The following is a 23664-nucleotide window of genomic DNA, read 5'->3' as shown; positions in this document are numbered from 1 at the left end:
GTTTGGAAGAAGTTTGTGGCAGTGGGTAAATTGTGATGACATGTGATAATGGCTTTTGGGGTTGGAAGAGTGTCTCAAGATCGTAGGAATCTCAGATGTGGCATTAATGAACAAGCAGATGTTTCAGCGACAATACAATTGGTTGCCGCATGAAAGAATTCAGAACGTCTTTGTCATATGAAAAACAAATTGCTATAACGAAATTCGGGTTTGGCACACTATGGTGTAGCAAAATGAACCCCCCTCCATGTTAAAGTTCCACCAATTTTGATGTTGTCGACTCATGCATCAATATTCATGGGAGGCACTTTGACCATCACTCGCCCTAAATTCCAGCGCGTAATGGATTTGAAAGATGGAGGCAGCGAACTGAACCTTGGTGGGTGCTTAGAGGACTCTGACATTGTACATATGAAGAGTAACTCATAGTAGAATTGACACGAAAATCAGCATGCAAGTCTTGAGGAGGTTTGTGATCCAGAAACAAATTGCTGATGATAGATTTAAAATCAACTTTTGTTTGTATGCCCTTGCAACATTACAAGGCCCCTCCAAAGAAGACCGCATGGATCCTAAACTCTTTTTGCCCTTGAGGAACCCAACTGATATACGCTCTAAAAACCGGGCTAGTTTTGCATATAATGGCGACCTATCATACTAGCCGGTCTGCAATGGTATTTGGGTGTACTGTGTTTTTGCAATCATTTTACTTGGAAGTAGTTTCGTAGAACATCCTCGTTGTTCCAAAGCTTGTCCTTTCGATAGTTTCGATTATGACCCATGTCATTAGGTGGATTTAATTGCGAGTGTGTATACAATAACAAAGAAGTGGTCGGTGGAGCAAACCCTTGAAATGGCGGGTCAGTTGATGCTAGTACATGACTGAAAATGATTATCTTGACAATTCGGCTGAAGTTAAGTCTGATGTGTGCTATGTGAAAGGCGATAATGAGGATCTGAATTCATCCATATATTGACTAGACTAGATATGGTTCATATGCGTAATTCAGTTATGAATTTAGGTCATCTAAAGGTCAAATGCCTTGGTCACATTTCATGGGTGATGAAGGGAGTTCTTAGAGACAACTCAAATATTATAGACACTAGAATAGACGCCCGCGCTCTGCCGCGGGTTTTGGAGGTTTATGGAAGATTAAAAAGGGGATCGAGAAATATTCTTATTTTGGTCCGCCGCGGGTATTAAAAAGGGTAGGAAATACAGGTAAGGGTTATGAGGAAAAATTTAGTAACAATTGTGGAAGATTCGATTTGGTTTGTGGGGAAGACATTTTGTTTGAGAGTTTTTTTTTTTTTTTTTTTGAAAGGATTTGATTTAATTAGATATCAAAGCCATGAAAACAGGCCAGAGTCTAACAGAACTTACATAAGAAGAGCCGGAACAAACCGGATGTCCTATCTAAGTCACACATAAACTCATTAAAGTCTAAATGGTCGCTCGCTGAAACAGCAAGCCAACAAACTAAGTAAGAATAATCTCACTTCCTAAGGCAAAATCATTCATCTAGTCTAATCTGCCAGCACTCAATTGTGGTACACATATCAACTAGAAACATCTTAGAAAATATATAGAAATCACTCCCACTTGAGAAGGCTTGAAGTTCAGAATGTCTTGAAATTTGGTACCTTAAGCAAGTACCATCTCTTTCCCCTTAGGGTTAGAGCTAGTACTAGTTTCAGGCTCCTCAGCAGCTAACAACCTCGGCATCAGGTTGGTCTTGTTGCTCTTTGTCTTGTCAGGTTCACCATCTTTCTTTTTTCCTTTTCCTGCTGTTCCATAAGGCAGCTTATTCACACTTCCAATAGGGCGTCCTCTTTTTCTCTTTGGTTGATCACTGTTTTTGGAAGGCCCTTCCAATAAACCCATAGTCACTGCATCCAGATTTTTCTTCCCAATAGCAAGACTTAAGCGTAATTTTTTTGGAGAAATAACTACCTCATCATTTTCCCTGCTTCGCCTTTGTCCTGTAATTGGATCGCCATTGAGTCTTGGCTCTCTCAGTGCTCTAATTTGCACCTGTCTTTGACGACGCATGGCCACCACGGATTGGGGAAGTAAAGCTTCCGGTATGCTAGTTGGTATCTGAGCCTTGAAGATCAAGGTTTGATTGTTTACCACCACCCTATTGTTATTAGGGTTTTCCTGTCCCCGTAGTATTGCCAAGGCCGTGGGCTGTGCCACCGCTCCAACTGGTGTATCACTATCTTCTTCCAGATCCGGCCCTGAACAAGGAAGGCCAACGTGGGTAACTAGGCCACAGGTACCGCATCTGCCAAACAACTTATCATACCGAAACTGCACCATGAATTGAACTTCATCTTCCACCCAGAAGCGGCGACGAAATAAGAGAGGCTTTGCATAGTTGATCTCGACCCTGATGCGCAGGACTCGGGTCCGGAAAGCCGGACGATCAAATTCCTTGAACTCTCCCAGCGTACTTCCGATCAGGCGCATAATACGCTCAGACCTGAACGCCGGCGGTACCCCTTGCAGCGTCATCCAGTAGGATGATTTCTTCAGTGGTATCTCGCTTGCCGGACTGATACCGTCGTACGGCGCTAGTGCTACAGGGGCCCTGTTGTAGCCCCACGGTCCACCCTTCCAAACCCTATCCACATCAGAGGGATCTGTGAAAGTGAACAGAACCCTGTCATCTTCTCCAACTTCTTCAACGCTCAGTCTGCCATTGATTCGCCATGCAGATCGGAACATGCCAAGGAAAGAGCGACGAGAGTATTCCCGCGCCGTGAGCAGCTTTCCCACCATGAAAGCTTCGGGTTGTCGCAGTCCTTTGGATGGACGCAGGTCCACCGGTTTCTTGCCATCAGCCAACGCTAGGGAGGAGGCCAAGCGGGCTGCCATTGCATCAATTGCCATTGACGTGAGAAAGAGGCTACGTAGTCAAAAACCCTAACCCTAGTTTAGAGAGAAGAGGGCGGCTACGTCTCGCACCGCTATGTAACTTAGTAATTTTCCAATGTTATCATTACATTTTGTTTGAGAGTTGAATGCTCTATAGTTTAAAATCAAAGGTGAGGCATTTTGTTATATATTTCTTTATTGCAGTCCTTATTCTATATATAAGCGCAGTATGAAAAAAGTTTGCTTGGAGTTTGTTAAGTAAAGGGATTTTTTCTGTTATGGATAGCATGATATTCATTCTTGTGTTTATTTACTTTTGTCCATCTTTAAAAGGAAACAGCACCTAAAATGTGAAAATTTGAACTGAGAGACTAACAAGGAAGAGAAACAAAAAGTCTGTAAAAATCACATATCCATTACCAATACAATCGAATAAAGCAACAATGTTATTACTTCATTGTACTACTAAAATCCATAACCAATACAATATACAGAAGAACAACAAAGACAACCGGAAATGTGTTATACATAAAGTTTATCATCATTATTACATACGGCAGGCGCTGTATGCTTTATCTATGTCAATGTTATGTTTGTTTGGATTTAGAAAGTGACAGAGACAATTGCTCAGCAAGAGAAAAAGCATGATTGTCAACCATATTTACAAACAATTGGTAGTAAAAATGGTAATCCTGTGTTTGGGACCGAACATGTGAAGTGGTTTGGAGCTGTACCAGGAGCTGTACATTTGGATGATGCGTAGGTAGGAGTATAGCGAAAATTTATTTCTGCACGGTACTGTGAAGTTGTATAAATGTTGCAGCCAAATATGTGAAATGGTTAGGAGTTGTAGCAGCAACTGTTGCAATAAAATGTGCAGCAGGAACTGTGTCTCCAAAATGTGTAAATTTTCATGAGGTTTGGATGGATCCTGCATAAAAGAATTGGTAGTATTATGATACAAATTAATATTGTAAAAGTGAAGAAAGAAGTTTATGAAGAAATGTAATAATGATAGAAAAGATAGATGACATAGATGATAGAAAAAGTACATGACATATTCGTTTTAATCATGAAATATTAATTATGAAATGAAAACAATGTTTTTTATATCTGTGATACAAAATTCTAACCTTTGGACTCAATCTGTAAATTCTGAAACATTTACGTTGAATAGGTTATATTAAAAGCATAATTTTTTACCAATGAATTACTGTAAATATTTCTTTATGTTAGTTTCTTCATTACACAAGTAGGTAATTGGGGAATGCCTGAAGCAATAGGGTGTTGAAAATTCATTGAATTATGTTTTAACAGTTTCAATCAAACAATAGTAAGACAAAAAAAAAAAAAACACAACAGCAAAGATGCAATCCTTACTTTTCAAACCAAACTGAAATGTATCACTCTTCTTCTTCTTTTATCGGAACACTGCAGTAATAAAGCAGACGGAGCGAATCCTGAACATAAATTAGGGAAATTGGAGACTTTGAGAACCAATGACAACCAAATAGCCAAACCCTAAATTTTAGAAAAAAAGTAAATGAATAAAAGCTTGAAAAGATAGTACCTTTAAGGGAAAAATGCACGAACAGTGTCTGGAGACTCTGAGGACTGTTAAAATGATACCTGAACTTTCAAACGTATCAATGTGATACCTGGACTTATATTTTCTTATCAACGTAGTACCTACATCAACTTTCCGTCACGGCACCGTTAAATTTACCAAGTGTGAGGCACGTGACATACAAAATGAAAGTAAAAAGATTGATTTGCCCTATAACTGACATTTAAAATGCACGAACAGTGTCTGGAGACTCTTAGGACTGTCAAAATGATACCTGAACTTTCAAACGTATCAATGTGATACCTGGACTTATATTTTCTTGTCAACATAGTACCTACATCAACTTTCCGTCACGGCACTGTTAAATTTACCACGTGTGACTGTGTGAGGCATGTGAGGTACAAAATGAAGGTAAAAAGACTGATTTTCCCTACAACTGAAATTTTAAATATTTTTTTTGGTAAAAATATTTTAAATATTTTTTTTTGTGGTAAAAAGACTGATTTACCTTTAATTTTTTTAATTAATTTTTTTCACCCCTCCACCTCTCGTCTTCTTCCTCTCCCCTCGATCAACCACTCTCTAAAAAGACTGGTTGTCCTCGCCAATTCCTCCCGCAACAACACATCAGTACTCCTCGATTTCAGGCACACAGCGCTGACGCTGTTGACCTCGACTAAAGGATCGGCGGCGCACTTCATCGCCGTTTTCAGATCTTTGACAAGCGAGGCTTCAAGAAGACTATGTCCTTCATTTTGGAGGACAAAATTGAAATTGAAATTGGGATTGAGATTGGGTTTGGGATTTGGATTTGGATTGGGTTCTCTGGAAACTTTGACGGTACTCAAAGCGGGACTTGAGATTGATGAAGGAGGAGGGCGGAGAGATCTTCTATATCATTACTTGCTGGTGTTTTTGTTGTAGTTAATAACTTGATATTAATGGATTTTGAGTTTGAGTTTGAGTTCGAGTTTTGGTGGAGGTGTGGGTGTGGGTGGTGACGAAAAATGAAATTCAGGGTTTCTGCAACGTCTTCTTGGTTCTTCTTCTTCATTGCCTATTTCACAACAGGTCTGCATTGATGTTGTTGAGGCGATTTCAAAGGAGGAATGAAATTTTGTGTTAATTCGATCTGATACATATGTGATTGTTTTGGTTGTTTTGCAATCCAAGTCTTCGTGCTTTCTCTGTTGGACTTGGAGGTGTTGAAGAGGCCATCGACCTCGCGGCGGAAGCTGATAAGGCAGCGGGTCTTCTCCTAGATCCAATGCTCGGCCCGCTTCTTCGGGGCGCGGACCTCGTAGTCCTCACCGCAGCTGCTGGTGTTGCCACCAATTAAGGCAGACTTGGGAGTTGAATAGGGTTGAATGATTTTGCAGAAACAAGTTGGACTTGGTTTTGTGTTTTAGAAGTGAATTGAACAAGGGAGAAGCTTTGCTAAAAAAAATTATTTCTCATTCTTTTTTGTTCTTGGAGTTCCCAGATCTTTCATTTCTCTTTCAAAATGGGTTTGTCAAGTTTAAGAAGATGAACAAGAATGGGTTCAAGAACATGAACAATTGAGATTTTTTTTTGTTTTTTGTTTTTTTTTTTTTTTGCCTTTTTGCTGGGTTTGAGAAGATGAACATGAAGAAATGTTAGGTTCATACTTATCGGATTGGGATTTTTTTTCTTTTTGAGAATATATTGGATTGATCTTGGTTAATATAAAAAGCAAAAAAAATTAATCATCTTTTATTTTCAATATAATAAATTATTATGTTTTTATTTTAAATTTTAAATTTATTCATTTAGGATTTGATGGAGTGGAAAAGTCTTTTTTGCCCTCATTTCGGCCTCACATGCGTTAGACGTGACTCGAACTAACGGAGCCGTGACGGAAAGTTGATGTAGGTACTACGTTGACAAGAAAATGTAAGTCTAGGTATCACATTGATACGTTTGAAAGTTCAGGTATCATTTTGACAGTCCTTAGAGTCTCCAGACACTGTTTGTGCATTTTTCCCTTTAGGATTTGATGGACTGGAAAAGTCTTTTTTGCCCTCATTTTTGGCCTTACATGCGTCACACGTGACTCGAACTGACGGATCCTTAACGGAAAGTTGATGTAGGTACTACGTTGACAAGAAAATATAAGTCCAGGTATCACATTGATACGTTTGAAAGTTCAGGTATCATTTTGACAGTCCTCAGAGTCTCCAGACATTGTTCGTGCATTTTTCCCTACCTTTAATGTGGTAATACACAGAAGAACAACTTCCTTTTCCTCAATTCTATATTAATGTACTACAGAGGAATGCTTGCATTGTATCAAATGGTAGGTAACTGCAAGAAAAGCATACCAATCTAACATCACACTGTAATCTTAGATAATAATAAATGAATAAAAACTACTAAACAAACTGGCAAAAAAGAATCTTGTGTTTTAAATGGCACAACATTATAAAAAAAATGGCTCAGACCCAGCTCCAAACTTTTGAACTTGCGAACCAGCAAATAAACAATTACTTACGATTCTTAACAACAAAACTTCTTCTCTTTGTCTGCACTCCAAATCCCCACCCTTTTAATACGTGTAACCTCTAGACTCACCGCACACTACAAAATGAAGAAACCAAACTGAAGCTATGGACAATTCAATAAAAAACATTTCAAGTTTAAAAACTAAATGTACAACCCAAATTTTCACCCTTGTCAATCATTGTGATAAAAACCAAATCCAAAGTCAGAAAACAAACCCAAACCTTCCATTGAAATTATAGCATAAATGTAATAAGATTTGAGAATTTATAAAATGACAAAAGGTAGTAAAATTGACGTACTGTATAGCATACTTACATTGATAGATTTTAGTGCCTTTATTATGTACATAAATGGTAGAATGATTAGGGAGCAAGTGATTGGTGGCGGTAATGAGGAGAAGAAATTTGATAATGGGATGGAGGTAATTGTTGATATAAATGATGATGGCTTGGAGGAAGATAGGGTGTTTCAATGGAATGTACAATTTTTCGACATTCCAACAGCTTGTTCTCAAGCATGGGTTGAAAAACCCTATGTTCTTCCAAGCTATCTTCATTGAGATGAACAATTACGTCCATCTCATTTTGTAATTTCTTTTCCTCATTCCCGCCACCATTGACTTGTTGCCTAATTTGATTGCTTCGTCTGTTGAATATCCTAATACAAAATTAGAAAAGTAAATTATTATTGGTGAATATATATAAAGAATGGCAGAATGAAATAAATGGGCATTTATTTTGAGATATACTGAAATAAATGAGTGAACTTTGAAAACAGAAGAAGGAAAAAAAGAAAGAAATTACTAATTGTGAAAGTAAAAGGGAAGATATGCATGTCCAATTGGAAAGAAATGAAAGATGTGCGATGTTTAAAGAAATATAGAATCTTACCCGAATAGGAAGAAGGCAGATAGAGGTTAATTAGGTGAAGAACATGGAATGTTTGTGTTTTTCATTTTTTGGGCTGTTGAGTGTTGGCTGTCATGGAATTTGGTCCTGATATAATGTAGTTTTTGCTGTAGAAAAAGGAATTTTAATAAGAAGATAGATATAACTACCCAATCTGAAGAAGTGAGTGCAAAATGAGGAAATAAGTAAATGAATAAAAGCTTGAAAAGATAGTACCTTTAATCTGGTAATACATAGAAGAGCAGCTTCCTTTTCCTCAATTGTGGCTGAATTCTGTAATGTGGGTGGGATTCAGCTGAGTTTCTAGTCTGAGCTTTGTATTCCTAGCAGCCATGTTAAAAGTATCTAAGGAAGTTATATAGACTGTTCAGTTGTTGGAAAGGGCAATTGTAAGAGTATGTAAGACCATCTCCAACCCAAAGGGCTAAAAATGGCCCTGGGGCTAAATTTTAGCCCTAAATTCTGTACTATTCATTGATCTGACATCAACCGTCTCCAACCCGTCAAGGCTAAATTATAGCTCTAAAATATATTTTAAAATTTTGGATTGGTTATATATATATATATATATATGTGTGCTTATTTTTTAAAGTCAATTGACTTATAGTAATTGAAATAAAAATTTTTCCTCTATTGTCGTCCCGAAAATACTCTTCCGCTTGGCGTTTCTATAAAATGTATGTTGTAAATTATGAGCATAATTAAATATAATCTACATAACAATATGATACAAAATTTAAAAAATCACATTGTATTTTAAAATAAATTTTTCTTTGAAAAAATACTCACTTGATCTTCAAGATTGCCTCCACTTTGGTTCGTCCTCTCGGCACGTTTGATGCAAGAGTGCCATTTGTTCATTTGAGGAAAAATGTGTTTTTGCCACTGAGATTTGCAACTCTCCCACGTCCTTTGTACCAAAATAGTATTTTGGATCTCCATGAATTTTTGTTGGACTTGGATCCAAAGACCATCTTTCGATTGACTTGTACCATTGACGGAATTTTGGGATACTTTCACGAAAGCAACGGTGAGTGCTTCATCTTCCAACGGTGACCAATTCACACTTCTTTTCGACGAACTAGCCATTTTCGATAAAAGTAAAATAAATGAGAGATTAAGAATAGGGAGAAAATAAAAGATTTAGAATAGAGAGATATATATGAGGAAGTAGAAGGAAGATGTGAAAAAGAATGTTGAAGTCATATGTATTTATAGTGTAAAAGTTTTAAAAAAAAAAAAAAAAAATTTAAAGCCAACAGTTACAAAAAAAAAAAATTAAAAAAAAAATTAAAAAATTAAAACCAACGGCTAGCTGACGTCAGCAACTCATGCATATGTCACGCAGCACTACACGGGTGGGCCTCCCATTTCTGATCCATTTGGCCCTAAGGGCTAAAGTGCTATCCTAAAGGCTATATTTGCCCCTTTGTTTGGCCTTTTGGCCCTAAATTTTACCCCTTTAGCCCTCACTTGTTTGGGTTGGAGACCAAAAAGCTAAAATAAAGCCCTTTGCCCCTATAGCCCAACGGGTTGGAGAAGGCCTAAGTATCTATATCTTCTTTCAAAATTAAACCATTGTAAGGAATAGTGAAGTACGTTTTGGTTTTCTGTTCAGTTGAGCTGTGTTGCAGATAGTAGCTGGAGAATGTGAAGATAAACAGTGAGTATGAAGCTCTTGAGGTTAAGCTTCGGCCTTTGAAAGGGGAAAAGCTTGCTATGGAAGAAGATATTAGTGCGCTAATGTGTTCTTCCATTGCAAGGTTTTCACATTTGAAGGGCCGAAGCTTACCTTAAGAGCTTCATAGTCACTCTTTATGTTGACAATTCTGAATATCTGAGTTACCACTTTTGTCTCTGATTTTGGCGCTGTGTTGAAGATAATGTTGTGTACAAATGTTGATATTCTTTGAGAGAGCAAAAAACATTGTTGATATTGTTATTTAATGTGGTGTTATAGAATGCAAAAAAGAATAGGATAGACCAAAATAAGAATAAAAATAAACAATAATAATTATTTGTAATACATCTTCATTCTTGTTATGTTGTCTTTATACATATAGATTGAACCGTGAGAGAGGGAACTGAGAAATAGAACTGAAATTTGGTTGTAAAGTAACGAACCTATGTAAAGTGTAAAATGACATTGTCAACCAACATTGTAAATGAAAGTGGAGGAATAAGAAAGATGTAAATCAGGTTGCAGAAGATATACAAAAAAAAAAAATTAAAAAATAAGTAAATGAATAAAACCTTGATAAGATAGTATCTTTAATGTGGTAGTACACAGAGGAGCAGCTTCCTTTTCCTGAGGTCTCCATCAACTGCGCCCATAAGGATTAATCGATTGAAGGCAACCGAGAATATATAATTGAGTGCATGTGGAAATAGATGAGAAGAGATTTTTTCGTATATTGTTGAAGCAGATAGGAAATGTAAATGAGAAGAGACTTATGTTGGTAAAGTGAAGCCGTTGATTTTAATTTTTTTCGTAATTGTTTTCATAGATGGTACTATCTCCCAGAGCCAAGAACTGATCCACTCAAGACAGCGAGCTAAATTTTGGTAGGATTGATTGACAATCATAGCAAAATTTTGGCAGCTGTCTTGGATGGATCGGTTCTTGACATTGGGAGATAGTAGAATTCATGAGAACAATAATGTAAAGAATGGGCTAATCACCTGCAAACATTTTGGAGGGATGGTTAGATGTACAATAATTATGTGTAAATGTTAGAAAGGAATAAAAGGATTGAAATCGACTTTGGTGGAAAAGATCTACTGTAAGTTCTGGAAAATAGGAGAAAAGGATTGTGATAAGGTATTTTGATCTGTGGAGTTTCAAAAATTTAAAAGATTTTATTTTTACATAATGTTACCTTTTCTGATATATTAAAGTTCAGTATGGTTGTTGATGGCATTAAGATGCTTTAACAGGATTCAACTCCATCATAGTGGTAATGCATGGCTGAGATACAACTTCTGAGTATGGATCTTGCAAAAAAGAATTAGTAGTATTATGATACAAATTAAAGGGAAGCCGTGAAGAAAGAAGTTTACGAAGAAATGAAGAAATTTAAGTGGGAGAAACAATAAAAAAAATCCTAGGAATAGTGATAGATAAGAGTGAATTAATCACCCTTACAGATAATTTCAACCTTTTGCGCACATATTCATTTTAACCTATATTCTTTTGGGTAGTGTTGTAATTTGAATTGAATATGTAAATTTTAGAACCTATAACTTGAAGAGGTCATAACAGATCATAATTAAGCATTTACTAACAATGCAACAACTTAATACGCATCAAGATATACTTACGCAAATAGCTCCTTCTTGGTGTTCCAATGTGCAAGTTCTTGCAGGGTGCTGAGGCGTACCTCAATTATCAATCCAAGCTAAATACATAAAAAACTAAATGATCAAAAACCAATGTCATATTACTCATAGGCCTCATCATATGCCTCATCTTATGGCCCTTGGGCCCAAAGCCCTCCCTAAGCCCGGCCGGCCCTGCCCTACCATTATGGCGGGCCGGTCCGACCCTTTCTAAAATAGGGTAGGGTATGAGTCATACAAATGAAGCCCGGCCCTACCCTACGGCCCGGCCCTAAAAATTAATATTATATTTTTATTATTTTCTATTACAATATTACATGTGTGTGTATAAAAACTATAGAAGTTTTGATGAAGTATTTGAAGAATTGAATCTGTCAATTTGTACAAAATGGGTCTCTTAAATCATTATGGCTGTTTAAGGCCCAACCCAAATGTCGAAGTCCAACTCAAGTAGCCACTTTAGCAAAATCCTAACCTAGACGTCAAAACTTATCCCACTATCGAGTCATCAACCTAATCGAGTGTCTCTCAAAGACTCAAAGGCCGCCTCTCTCTCACAGACTCTCTCTCAAACTCTCAAAGTCTCAACTCTCAAACCTATACTTCTCCACCACTAGCCACCACATCAACCGTTTTGGACCAGCAGAGATTTGCGACTACTCTCCTTTAGAGTCCAGACCAGTAAACCTATCTTCTCCGCTGCAGATTGAGACTTGTTCCGGTAGGCTTGCGATGAGTCAGACCTCAGATCGAGACTTGTTCCGGTAGGATTGTGACGAGTCGGACCTGAGATCGAGACTTGCCGACGAGTTAGACCGCAGATCGAGGAGTAGACGGGGTCGGCGACGCGAGCTTGTGACACGAGCTGAGGCTGTGATGTTGACAGTGTCTGGTGCCGACCCGAGCTGAGGCAGTGGAGTAGGCGACGTCGACGCACAAGGTGCGGTCGTGTGGACTTCGTTCCCAGTCTTCGTTATGCATCCACCACCGACGCAGAAGGTGAGGACCTCGTTCTCGTTTTTTTATTTATTCTGGCCTTCTGGGTTTGAATCTCTCTCTCTCTCTTCTCAATCTCAAAGTTCTTCCTTGATCAACCACTCTCAGAGCGAAAATAGAGATCGGTGATCTCCTCAGAGGCTCAGAGCTAAAAGGTGCCGACCCGAGCTGAGGCAGTGGAGTAGGCGATGTCGACGCACAAGGTGCGGTCGTGTGGACTTCGTTCCCAGTCTTCGTTATGCATCCACCGCCGACGCAGAAGGTGAGGACCTCGTTCTCATTTTTTTATTTATTCTGGCCTTCTGGGTTTGAATCTCTCTCTCTCTCTTCTCAATCTCAAAGTTCTTCCTTGATCAACCACTCTCAGAGCGAAAATAGAGATCGGTGATCTCCTCAGAGGCTCAGAGCTAAAAAAATGGTGAAGTCGGGCTTATCCACTTGGTGAGGTAATCTCTCATTCCCGTTCAGTCATACACTTGGTGTCTTGGTGATGTCGGTGATGTTATGTATTTGGTATTTGAGTAATTGACAGTTTGACACTTTAGAGTTTATATAAAGCAACGAGCAAAATTTTCACAGATTCCCAAATTTTTGTTACCGTTACAATAAAAATAGATCCGTTTAGAATAGTTGATGTATCTGGCCTTTAAATAAACCTAAACATCCCTTTATTTTCATCTTGATATTGAAATCTGTTATGAACTAAGTGGTGGTAAGAGTATGAATATTAAACTCTACTTATATATGTACATTACAAATTTACAATTCAGCATCCTTATCCTTTGCTTTTCTGTGTGTTACAAGTTTATAACAGTGGAAGAGATGGAAGCAGTAACAGACTTAGAAGGAGGAGGAATTGTATTTTTTGTTCAGTGACTAGTGGTTGTTGCATTTTGTTACATCGGACTTCAAGTAAACTCTGAACTTTCTCCTAATAGTGTAGTGTATGTACTTGTTGTTATGTTGGTGCACTTAGTGTTTTGTTAGCTTAATTCTCCCGAGTGTGATGGAGGAAATGTCTGAGTTAGTAACCAGTCCCATGTTTGTTGCTTCCATAGACCTAAACCCAACACCGTTGACTAAAACAGCCCCACAAATAGCTTCTAAACCTCCTTTATCTAAAAAACAATCAGATAAAAAAGATTATGTTTGGAGCTTTTATGAAGAGGTTGAAACTGTTGATGATAATGTTGTTGTGCAATATGCTAAATGTAGTGTTTGTGCTCAGTTGTTGGTACGTGGAGGAAAGAATGGAACTAGTCATTTACGTACGCATTGGGAGAGTCATATAAGTAGTCAATCACTTGATATTAGGACTCAAATGCAATTAGGTTCAGATTCTAGTGGGAATGTATTAAACTGGTCTTATAATAAAGATTGTGTTATAAAGGAAGTAGTCGACTATGTTATTAGGGCTAAACAACTGTTTACATTTGTAGACAAACACAATTTTAAGGGAATGATTCAAAGAGGTTTTGCACCTCAGTTTGTGGAATTATCAACTTCTACCTGCAAAAGAGATGTGATGAAACTCTTTGCTGCAGGAAGAACTGAGTTGCTCAAAACTTTTGAAAGTTTGGAAGGTAAAATTTGTTTGACTTCTGATTGCTGGTCATCCCGTCAAAAGATGGGATATATGTCTTTAACTGCTCATTTTATCGATAAAAAATGGAATTTGAATAAAAGGATCATTACATTTAAAATGATAGAGTTCCCACACACCGGTGAGTCACTTGCTAATCACATAAATGAGGAGTTGATTTCTTGGCATATTCATAGGAAAATATTTTCAATATCTTTAGATAATGCGAAAAATAATGATGTTGTTGTTGAAATACTCCCTCATTTTCTCATGCTCAATTCTGTCCTTAAAAAGTTGTTTAATATGCGTTGTAGTGCTCACATTTTGAATTTGATTGTCCAAGATGGTCTGCATTTACTATCTCCATCAATTGAAAAAAATTACAAATATAGTTCGTAGCATGAATTCATCAATTAAGTGGCATGAGTTGTGGGTTAATTGTTGTCAAGATTTGAATATGCCAAAGAGGAATATCGATAGTGATGTTCCTCATAGGTGGAATTCCACCTATGATTTGCTGCAATTAGCTGAAAAGTATAAATTTGTTTTGAATCAATATGTTAAAAAATTAAATCAATCTAATCGCCATTCCACTTTAGCACTTCCCACTGATGAAGATTGGTTAGTTGCTTCAATTGTGTGTCGCTTTTTAATTTTTTTTTATTCTTCAACAAAAATCTTGTGTGGTGTGTATTATCCAACCTCATGTCGTGTTATTCCTTGCTTAGTAAGTATCAATGCAGCTTTTAATAAATATGCTAAATATTCTGTAATTGCTGCTGCTTTGGTGGCCATGAAGTCAAAATTTGCTAAGTATTGGAAAGCTTTTCCTCTTGTATTTTGTCTTGCTACTGCTATGGATCCTAGATATAAGTATTTTGCAATTAGCCAATGGATGAAAAGTATGGGTGTTGAAGATTGGGAAATTGAAACTGCTATCTCTAGTTTAAAACATCAATTGTTTGAATTGCACGAAGTGTACAAGGATAATGTAGTGAATGTGGTTCCAACCTCTAGTATAAGCTCTAATTTACCTGGATCTTCTTTTGATTATATTGTGTTACCTAATGATGAAGATGAGGACTTTTGATTATATTGTGTTACCTCTTCAAGTTCTGATTTACAATATTATATTGATATGCCTACACTTGAAGTTGCTGATGGATTTGAATTTAATCTTTTAGGTTGGTGGAGATCTCATGAAGAAGTCTACCTCGTGCTTTCTTTAATAGCTCGTGACCTGCTATCTATTCTAGCTTCGACAGTAGCTTCGGAAGCAGCTTTTAGTGCCGGTGGAAGAGTTGTATCGGAGAAGAGGGCAAGTCTGGGCCCGGACACAATTCAAGCACTGATTTGCTTGAAAGATTGGAAGCTGGCAGAAGCAAGGCAGCAAGATGAGCTCCAAATTGAAGAGGAACAGAATGCAAAACTAGCACGACCGGAATGGACGATTGCACTTGAACGTGCTAATTCAAGTACAGAAGGGGTCGAGACAATTGGAGATTAAGGAAAGGTGTGTGACTGTGTTTTTTGGATCTGGTATGTTTTGTTTATGTTAAAATTGAGGTTTCAATATACTTGTTTGCATTTGTTGCTGAACTGAAATATATGTAGTCAAACTGAAAGTGAAAGTGAATATATATGTCCATAAGCAAGTTTTTCCTAGAAATATATGTCCAGTTGCATTTATATATGTTGCTGAATGTGTTTTGGATCTGATATGTTTTGTTTGTGTTAAAATTGTGGTTTCAATATGCTTGTTTGCATTTGTTGCTGAACTGAAATATATGTCGTTAAACTGAAAGTGAAAGTGAATTATGTGTCCAGAAGCAAGTTTTTTCAGAAATATATGTCCAGTTGCATTTATATATGTTGCTGAACTGAAATCCCACATAAATTAATTATATGGTTTCCTTTGCAGGTTCTTTGTTTGGTTGCCATGAAAGATTACCACTTCTTGTGAATTGATGAAGACTTGATCAGTTTTTGTATCGAAGTGTCAAGCACTGCTTCAGTTTTTGTAGCCTTAGTGGCTTAGTGCCTCTGTGCAAACCATGCTTCAGTAGTTCAATTTTTGTATCAAAGATTACCACTTCTTGTGAATTGATGAAGTCATGAAGACATGATCAGTTTTTCTATCAAAGATGACCACTTCTTGTGAATTGATGAAGTCATGAAGACATTCTTCATGATCAGTTTTTGTATCAAAGATTACCACTTCTTGTGAATTGATGAAGTCATGAAGACATGAAGACATGATCATTACCACTTCTTGATAATTGATGAAGTCATGAAAACATGATCAGTTTTTGTATCAAAGATCACCACTTCTTGTGAATTGATGAAGTCATGAAGACATGATCAGTTTTTGTATCAAAGTGTCAAACATTGCTTCATTTTTTGTAGCCTCAGTGGCTTACTGCCTTTGTGCAGTTTCATTTCAATTTCAAGTCTACTACTTGATCAGTAAGATTTAAGAATGTGAGTTAGTTTATGTGAGATTTGTAGATATTTGTAATTAAATCAGGTTCTCAAATCTCAAGTATTCAGTTTCTTATATATAAGTTTTTTTTTTTCTTTTTCAGTTTGAGTTTATGTAGTTAGCAAAATTGTGTTTGATGTGAGTTAAACAACGACCCAGCCCGACCCTATTCGAAAAGGGCTAGCCCGGCCCGACCCTTCCCTTTCAGCCCTTGCGGAATGGGCCTTAAGGGCGGGTAAGGGCTTACGTATTGAAGCCTCGGCCCGGCCCTAAGTTTCATTGACTTGGTCAAAGCCCAGCCCGACCCTACCCTAAGCCCTAAAATTTAGAGTAGGGCTGGCCTTAGCCTGGCCCATGATAAGGCCTATCTCATACCATAAAACTGTCGAAGTCAAAGAGAGAGAGAAGATAGGCATACCAAGATTGAATACATGCCTGTACGTTTTTCTTTTTTGTTCAGTTGAGCTGTGTTGTGGATTGTAGCTGGAGATTGTGAAGATAAAGAGTGATTATGAAGCTCTTGAGGTTAAGTTTCGGCCTTTGAAAGGGGAAAAGCTTGTAATGGAAGAAGAGATTAGTGCGCTAATGTATTCTTCCATTGCAAGTTTTTCACATTTAAAGGGCCGAAGCTTAACCTAAGAGCTTCGCACTCACTGTTTATGTTGACAATCTCAATGTCTGATTTCGGCACTGTATAGTTGTAGAATAGGACAGACAAAATAAGAATAAAAATAAGAAATGAATTTTTTTTTTTAATTTTTAAAGTAATAAAAATATGAAAGTTTAAAGGAATAATTCAAAATCATATATAAATGACTATACCAATTGAATGTACTTGCACAATTCACATGTTCATTCTGTTATGCAAAAGGAATTGGAGAATTTTGCAAGGAAGTTCAAGCACAGTTCAGTTGGCAACGCTGTTTATTTGCAGCCTTTAACTGATTTTGTGTGAAAGTAGTCAAAATTGTTGCAAAAATATATAGCTGTATATGGATAAACATGATTGGTAACTAAACTTTGCCTAAACTTTGTTGCAAATCTGTGGAATTGCCTGTGTAATTATGAGGAGAAATTGAATGAAAATTAGTGAAATAATATTAAAGATGATAAAAACATGGTGGTGGTCATGTATTGGTATAAGTAGTCTGTATTGGTATAAATGTTGAAGCAGATGCTTACATAATTGTTGTGGTCAATCTTTCTTCCTGTTGTTCTTCTTCATTTCAGTGTACATGTATGTTCAATTTGAGGCTGTAAATGTATTTAGAAAGATAATGGAACTCAATTTTAAGAAATTACTCACCAGAATATGCAAAGCAGTGTACTATGTGATGAATAGTCTGTGCAGAAGATTTGGTGGGTTTTGTTTGTTTTCATAAATAGTTCTATCTCCTGTTGTGGAGAACTCTCCCATCCAAGTCAGGCAGCAAAATTTTGGTAGGATTGATTGATAATCGTACCTAAAATTAACTGGCTAGCTTGGATGGAGCAGTTCTCGAATGTAGAAGATAACACTATTGATGAGAACGATTATGTGAGCACTTGTAAATACATAAAAAAAGTGAGATTGATAAAATTAAAAATTGTAATGCTGATGATGATGTTGTTGATGATGTTGGAGTTACGTCAATTTCTAGTATACGCTTTGGATTCTTAGCAGCCATGTTAAAAGCATTTCAAGAAGACTGTGGTAAATTTGAATGATGATAATATAAAGAGTTTTCAATTTTTGTAGATAAATAGTTACCTTTCGAATGTAGGATAGTCCCTTGTAGCACAGAATTGATTGGCCTTGACATGATGTTGAATGATCTGTATACCTTGATTACAGTTCATATATTGATGCTTAGAAGTGCAGTAAAAGGTTCATTTCTTTTGAGGAATATGTTGAGGGAAAAAAATGTAAAACAAAGTTTAAGAATAATAGAATGTTCAATTTGATATACCTGAGGGATGAAATGAGAAATAGAATCTGTCATACATTGTTCCAACAGTTGAAAGACTTTTTACAAACATATATTACATTGAGTTGAATTTGAAAATAAAGTGTGCAATGAAATTAGAGGGATGAAATGAGAAATAGAATCTGTCATACATTGTTCCAACAGTAAAAGACTTTTTACAGACATATATTACATTGAGTTTCAACTTTGTTTAATTGGAGTTATGACAAATATTGCTAGTTTTGTAAGATTTGTTCAACTTAGGCTAGCAATTACTCCAATTGTACAAAGTATTTTGACTGATCAGTTTGCTGCATTTGTCCAAAAAGTTAAATTACAATAGTTGCAGCTAAACAAAATGCAGTGAATGAGATTCATTCAGATGCATTGAAAACTGATCAGTTTGCTGCGTGTCCAAAAACTTAAGTTACAATAATCGCAGCTAGACAAAATGGATTAGAAAGCATTCATTCATATGCGGTCAAAACACACAAAAGAGAGTGAATTAGCTTCACTCAGTTGGTTTTTTTTTTTTTTTTCATATTGTTCTTTCTCTGGTAGTGATGATGTTGATGAGGACAGTACTGTGGTTGTATGCTTGCTCTGCTCATCACTTTAAACTAGAAGGAGATGTGGTTAGAAGTATCGGGAAGGAAATGAAGGAGAGAGTAGTTAATGTTCACGATAAGGTATGTTATATAATGTAGGTAAAGTATTATTTTAAAAGCTGTTGTAAATTCTGAATAGATCAGTGAATAATAAAATTAATAACTGGAGGTTAAAAGGACATAAAATTAGTTATTTGAAAGTTGAAACTGTAGGTAGGATTGAATATATACCTATTCATCCTTTTTTCAGAATCTGAAATGAACAATGCTTTGCTACTTCCTTCAGTCATTCTCTTTCTTTGATATGAGAGACGACCTGGTGTGGTGATTACACGCATTTTTATGCGCGTAATTGCACTCTAAATACTAGAATTAATCTAATCTTTAAATCAATTATTATGTAATTAATCCATTTTTATTTATTTGTAGGTAATAAGCGAAGTTGCGGAAATTGAGAGAAAATTGTGCGAAATTGGAGCAAATTAGAGTCAACTCTGACTAAAGGACGAAAAGTTAACTAGTTGACCACCGGATCAACCAAGTCAACTTGAGCCGATAGCATGAAGTCCAAGGTCCATGACCAAAGAAGCACAAGTGAAGACTCAAGCCCATTTGTATTACATATTTGTATTCAAATTTCCAATTCAAAATGGATGTAATGACAATAATAATAGTGGACCACACCTCACACACATCACACATGTGGATGAGATATTTATTTGTGTTCACACTAGACACACACACATACTTACACTTTACCCTTCGGTTTTCTTTATATTTTCCAAATGTTTTCTAATCTTCTAATTCCCTACATTTTTGTTAGGTTGTTTTAGTCTTTTCATTTTACCCATTTTCTACTTATCTTTGAGCCCTTGGATCTAGGGTACAAGTCCAATCTTGACCCATTTTCCTCTTTTGCAATCAAGACCATCCATTTCTAATCAACCTTTTTTCTCACCCAACACACAGAGACCACAACCTAATTATCCCTATATATTCATTCTCTCTTCCTCTCTCAAGGGAGATACCTACATCGCCGCACAACAAACACTTTGGGGAGGGCTGCTGCCCTCTCCCTCCTTCCCTTCCATTTTTCTTATTTTGTTCAATTTCTTTTGAGATTTGAAGAACTACTCACACAAAGCTTCAAGGATCTATCAAGGAGCTGAATTTCTACAAGATTCAATATTTAGGTATTTTGTGGGGTTGTAATTCAAGGCTAGTCATGCTAGCTTCATAACTATTTGTGATTATCCTTGTTTTTTCCTACACTTCTCTACTCTTTGCTATTTGAATTTTGTAATTTTGATGTTCATGAATATAGGTTGTGAGTAGTTACTTTTGGGAGCTAGGGTTTCTAACTCTAGCTCAATTTTGATGTAATTGACATATTTTTCAAGTGATAAATAATGTATTGTAATATGGGTGCACTCTAATTACTATGCTAATTGATTCTTTATGCATGAATTTAGGGAATTAACCACTCTCTTTGTTATGTGTTGAGATTTGTGATGCGTGATACAATTGGTGGTTCTTTTGTTCACTAGCTTCATGTAATTAGTGTGGTGTGTCAAGTAGTTGCTTAATCGAGAATTAAGAATTGCATATGTTCCTATTTTCTTGTGCCCTTCGCCTTTAATTCTAGATGTTGTGGCCCGAGCAAGGCATAATGATTAGGGTTAGAGAGTTCATTCTTGCCTTAACCGGAAGAATGGATACCAAATAAGAGAAATTGACTTAGTGGCCTTAACCGGCATTAGGTAGAGAACTACGTAATCATTACATTTTAGGTTGTAACTATTGCATGCTTAAATCCCTAATTTCTAGAGCTCTACGCCTTTAGCTCATGTTTTGGTAGCCCTGGTAAGGTACTAATTCATGAGTTAGAGAGTTCATATTTGTCCTAACCGAAAATGTGAATACCCTCAAGGAAATTCGGCTTAGTGGCCTTGACCGGTATTAAGTAGGGGATTTGATTCTCATGAAGATATGTTTGTTGCATTGAAATTGCTAGAGAGTGATCCCTAGTACCCAATTCTATCTCTCTTTTATTTTTTTCTTTGTTTTTAATTGTTGTTGTTAATTTAGTTTTTGACTTAGTCTTTTTAGAAAATTACAATCATAATGTTTAATGACAATTTCTACCTCATTGTAAATAGTCATCACTAGGCTCTTAGTTTTGATTAGGCTTTGGTGAAAACCAAAGCGAGCATTGCTAAGGCTTGGTGCCTTAGATTAGCCTTTTTATTTATTTTACTTTCCTTTATTTGCTTGTGACTTTAGTTCCGTCTACCCAAGGATTGTGGGTTAGTCACTAATCCCCGTGGTACGATAACTTTGGGCATTGTACTTCCCTATCTTGACAATGATACGTACGCTTGCGTAAATGTGTATCAAGTCATGTGGCAGTATTTGGTTCAGCCTATGTTGATGATGGAGGAGCTTGCTGATTTGGGAAGATGTTCCTTACCAGCAACTCACTGTTGGAATTCACCTTGATATGAAATAAGTAGGTTTGGCCAATAAATTTTTCCATTTCTTCTGGTGCAATTTCATGTGTGGGGTAGAATTGTTTGTTAACCAAATTTGCGCAGCTGATCCCAAACAGTTGCTCTGCTTCTTGTCCCATGATCACGACTGTAGTGTGATTAATTTTGTCATGAATTGTCATTTGCACTCTATACCTGTAAACAGAGCAGAAAAGGTATTTGTACATAAGATATGAAGGAAAAAAAAACAAAAAAGAAAAACAAATGGGAAAACAGAAAAAAAAAATTTATAATAGGATTACCATGGAAGAGGAATCTATGTGTCATGGTCAATACAGCTGAATTCAGTGGCATCCTCTTTGTTTTTTCAACGGTTTATGACAGATTCAGCAAGCCTTGTACCACCAACGACCATTGTGCATGGGGAATCTACGGATGGAAGCGGTACAGTAGACAACATCCTTGTAGAATATAAATTGAACATTAGAACTGCAACTTAAAACTAATACATCATTTGATGCATTTACCACTAAATATGCAAATATGATATGAAAACGGAAATAAATGTTATCCATTCATATCGTATATACATCTGGATCCAATGCATTGAATTGTGAGACTGTCTTTGTTGTTTGACTTGTTCTGGTGTTAGTCGCTTGGTTGGAGCAGGAATTGTCTTCACTCTGTTTCCTGGCTTGGAGAACCTGAAATTTAGTGGTTGAATTAAAGCACTATAGTTTTTGTGTCAGAAACATAGTTGTTTAGGTGTGGTAAAACGACTTACTCAGCTTGGTATTCCTCTGTTTGTTGAATTTGTGGGTTTATCAGTATGCAAGAGTGAGTCGTAGTTGATGCTTGAATTTGTTCTGCAGATTGTGAAAGCAATTATATAAAGAAAGCGAAACCGTTTTTATCAATTGAACAGCACCGAATGTATGTTGAGAACTTTAAACAAAGCATGGAAATAGAAATTGTGAAAGAAAGTTGAAATGAAAAGAAGTTAATACCTGCACTACAACAATGTAAGTTCAAGTTAAGAAATAGAGATATAATTGTTTTGAACACGCATGAAAAAAGTTTATTATCATCAGGTGAGATAAGCAAAACTGACAGATGATATTAGATTGTTTAAAAATAATTCGGGCATGTTGTGATAAAGAAAAGTAGTGTGCTATGTTAAATTCTTACGTCTGAATTTTGTCACTCTTAAGCTTGTGATCAGAGCAAGTATTGCTAAACCTGATGCTTCAATACTGTCCACATTGAATTTTCTTGCAGCGTCACCCCATAGGTTTATTTTGAGATCTTCCCTCCTACATTTTTTCAAAACATCAACTCCACACATCCAAAGAAAGAGTTGATAAATTTATTTGTTGAAAAGAATATGGATACAATATACCTCAGGTTTTCGACAATGAGTTCAAGCTTTGATTCCATCCTGTTTGTGTCTTTTATAGGGACTTGGTATTCCGAAGTGGCTGATTTGATGCAGCCATAGATATCTACAGTTAAATGAAAGAAACAAAAAACAAGGAAAAACAAATAAAGGTTGTTAGTATGGTTTTATATTTGGCAAAGGGTATTAATGTAAAATAAAAGTGTTTTATTCAGTATTTATAAATTGTCTATGAGCAGTGGCTGCTGTTGAACTTGTCCTCCTAACTCATTGAACTCAAGAAGGTGGAATGAATACTGTGGGATTAGAGGGACAACGTTTTCAAGCAGTTCAAATTTTGTTAATTAGTTGAAACACAGCTGAACTTCATGATTTTCAACTTTGCATCTGGAATAATCCTTTCATGTATGGAAGACAGAGATGTCATATATTTGTCCTTGTTGCATTTTGTTGGAAATATGAGGATATAATCAGATTTATCAATCCTGGCATGGATTGTATCTCCCTGTGTTAAATTAGATTGAAAGGTTAGTAATGACATTGGGGACGCATATATTCATTGAAATTTTCAAGTCATTGAACTATTTGTATATGGTTTGTAGCAAAGTTACCCTTTCATCAATTAGAAGATAGTGCAGGTCGTCATATATGTCACTCTGATATATGAATCTTTCAAGACGTCTCTTAGCTTCCACATGTCTCCTAGTATGATCAAGACTCCATATACAATCAGGTCTCTTAGTCAAATACAAACTTCTTTTTTGAGATGCTTTTAGACTTTTCGGAAACCTTCTGAGTAATCCTTATCGAACAGGGACTCCTTGTCACACTAGGTTTCCTTATCCGAGTAGAATTGGGTTTCCTTGTTCAAGTAAAACTCCTAGTGCAAGTCAGATTCAGATTCCTACTCCAACTGGGATTGTTTTTTCTAGTCGAACTGGGAGAAC

At 36.5% G+C, this 23664-nt stretch overlaps 1 protein-coding gene across 2 annotated transcripts; it reads right to left on the bottom strand.

Annotated features, from left to right (window-relative positions):
• Positions 1-21159: 21159 nt before the first annotated feature.
• Positions 21160-23380, bottom strand: LOC133707419 (uncharacterized). 2 transcript variants are annotated; one of them, XM_062132983.1, is made up of 7 exons: positions 23329-23380; positions 22721-23222; positions 22510-22634; positions 22106-22187; positions 21912-22025; positions 21624-21782; positions 21160-21516 (listed from the first exon to the last, which is right to left on the bottom strand). In XM_062132983.1, the coding sequence occupies exons 2-6, from the start codon at positions 22756-22758 to the stop codon at positions 21689-21691; spliced, it is 453 nt and encodes a 150-aa protein (XP_061988967.1). In that variant the 5' UTR covers positions 22759-23222; positions 23329-23380; the 3' UTR covers positions 21160-21516; positions 21624-21688. The 2 variants fall into 2 exon arrangements, with proteins under 2 accessions (XP_061988967.1, XP_061988968.1); XM_062132984.1 differs by lacking the exon at positions 23329-23380 and having other exon boundaries at positions 21959-22025; positions 22721-23278.
• Between the last annotated feature and the right edge of the window lie 284 nt (positions 23381-23664).

The sequence above is a fragment of the Rosa rugosa genome, chromosome 4 (genome assembly GCF_958449725.1).
Source record: "Rosa rugosa chromosome 4, drRosRugo1.1, whole genome shotgun sequence".
Lineage (NCBI taxonomy): Eukaryota > Viridiplantae > Streptophyta > Magnoliopsida > Rosales > Rosaceae > Rosa > Rosa rugosa.
The sequence above is the reverse complement of the archived record's forward strand: the minus strand, read 5'-3'. Positions and strand labels throughout refer to the sequence as shown.

Excerpts from the sequence above, each read along its gene's own strand:
- LOC133707419 (XM_062132983.1), bottom strand. The coding sequence starts at position 22,758 with ATGGAATCAAAGCTTGAACTCATTGTCGAAAACCTGAG. Across the intron at positions 22,026-22,105 it reads ACAGAGGAATACCAAGCTGA|GTTCTCCAAGCCAGGAAACA; the intron begins GTAAGTCGTTTT and ends ACTAAATTTCAG. Across the intron at positions 21,783-21,911 it reads TCAATGCATTGGATCCAGAT|GATGTTGTCTACTGTACCGC; the intron begins GTATATACGATA and ends ATATTCTACAAG.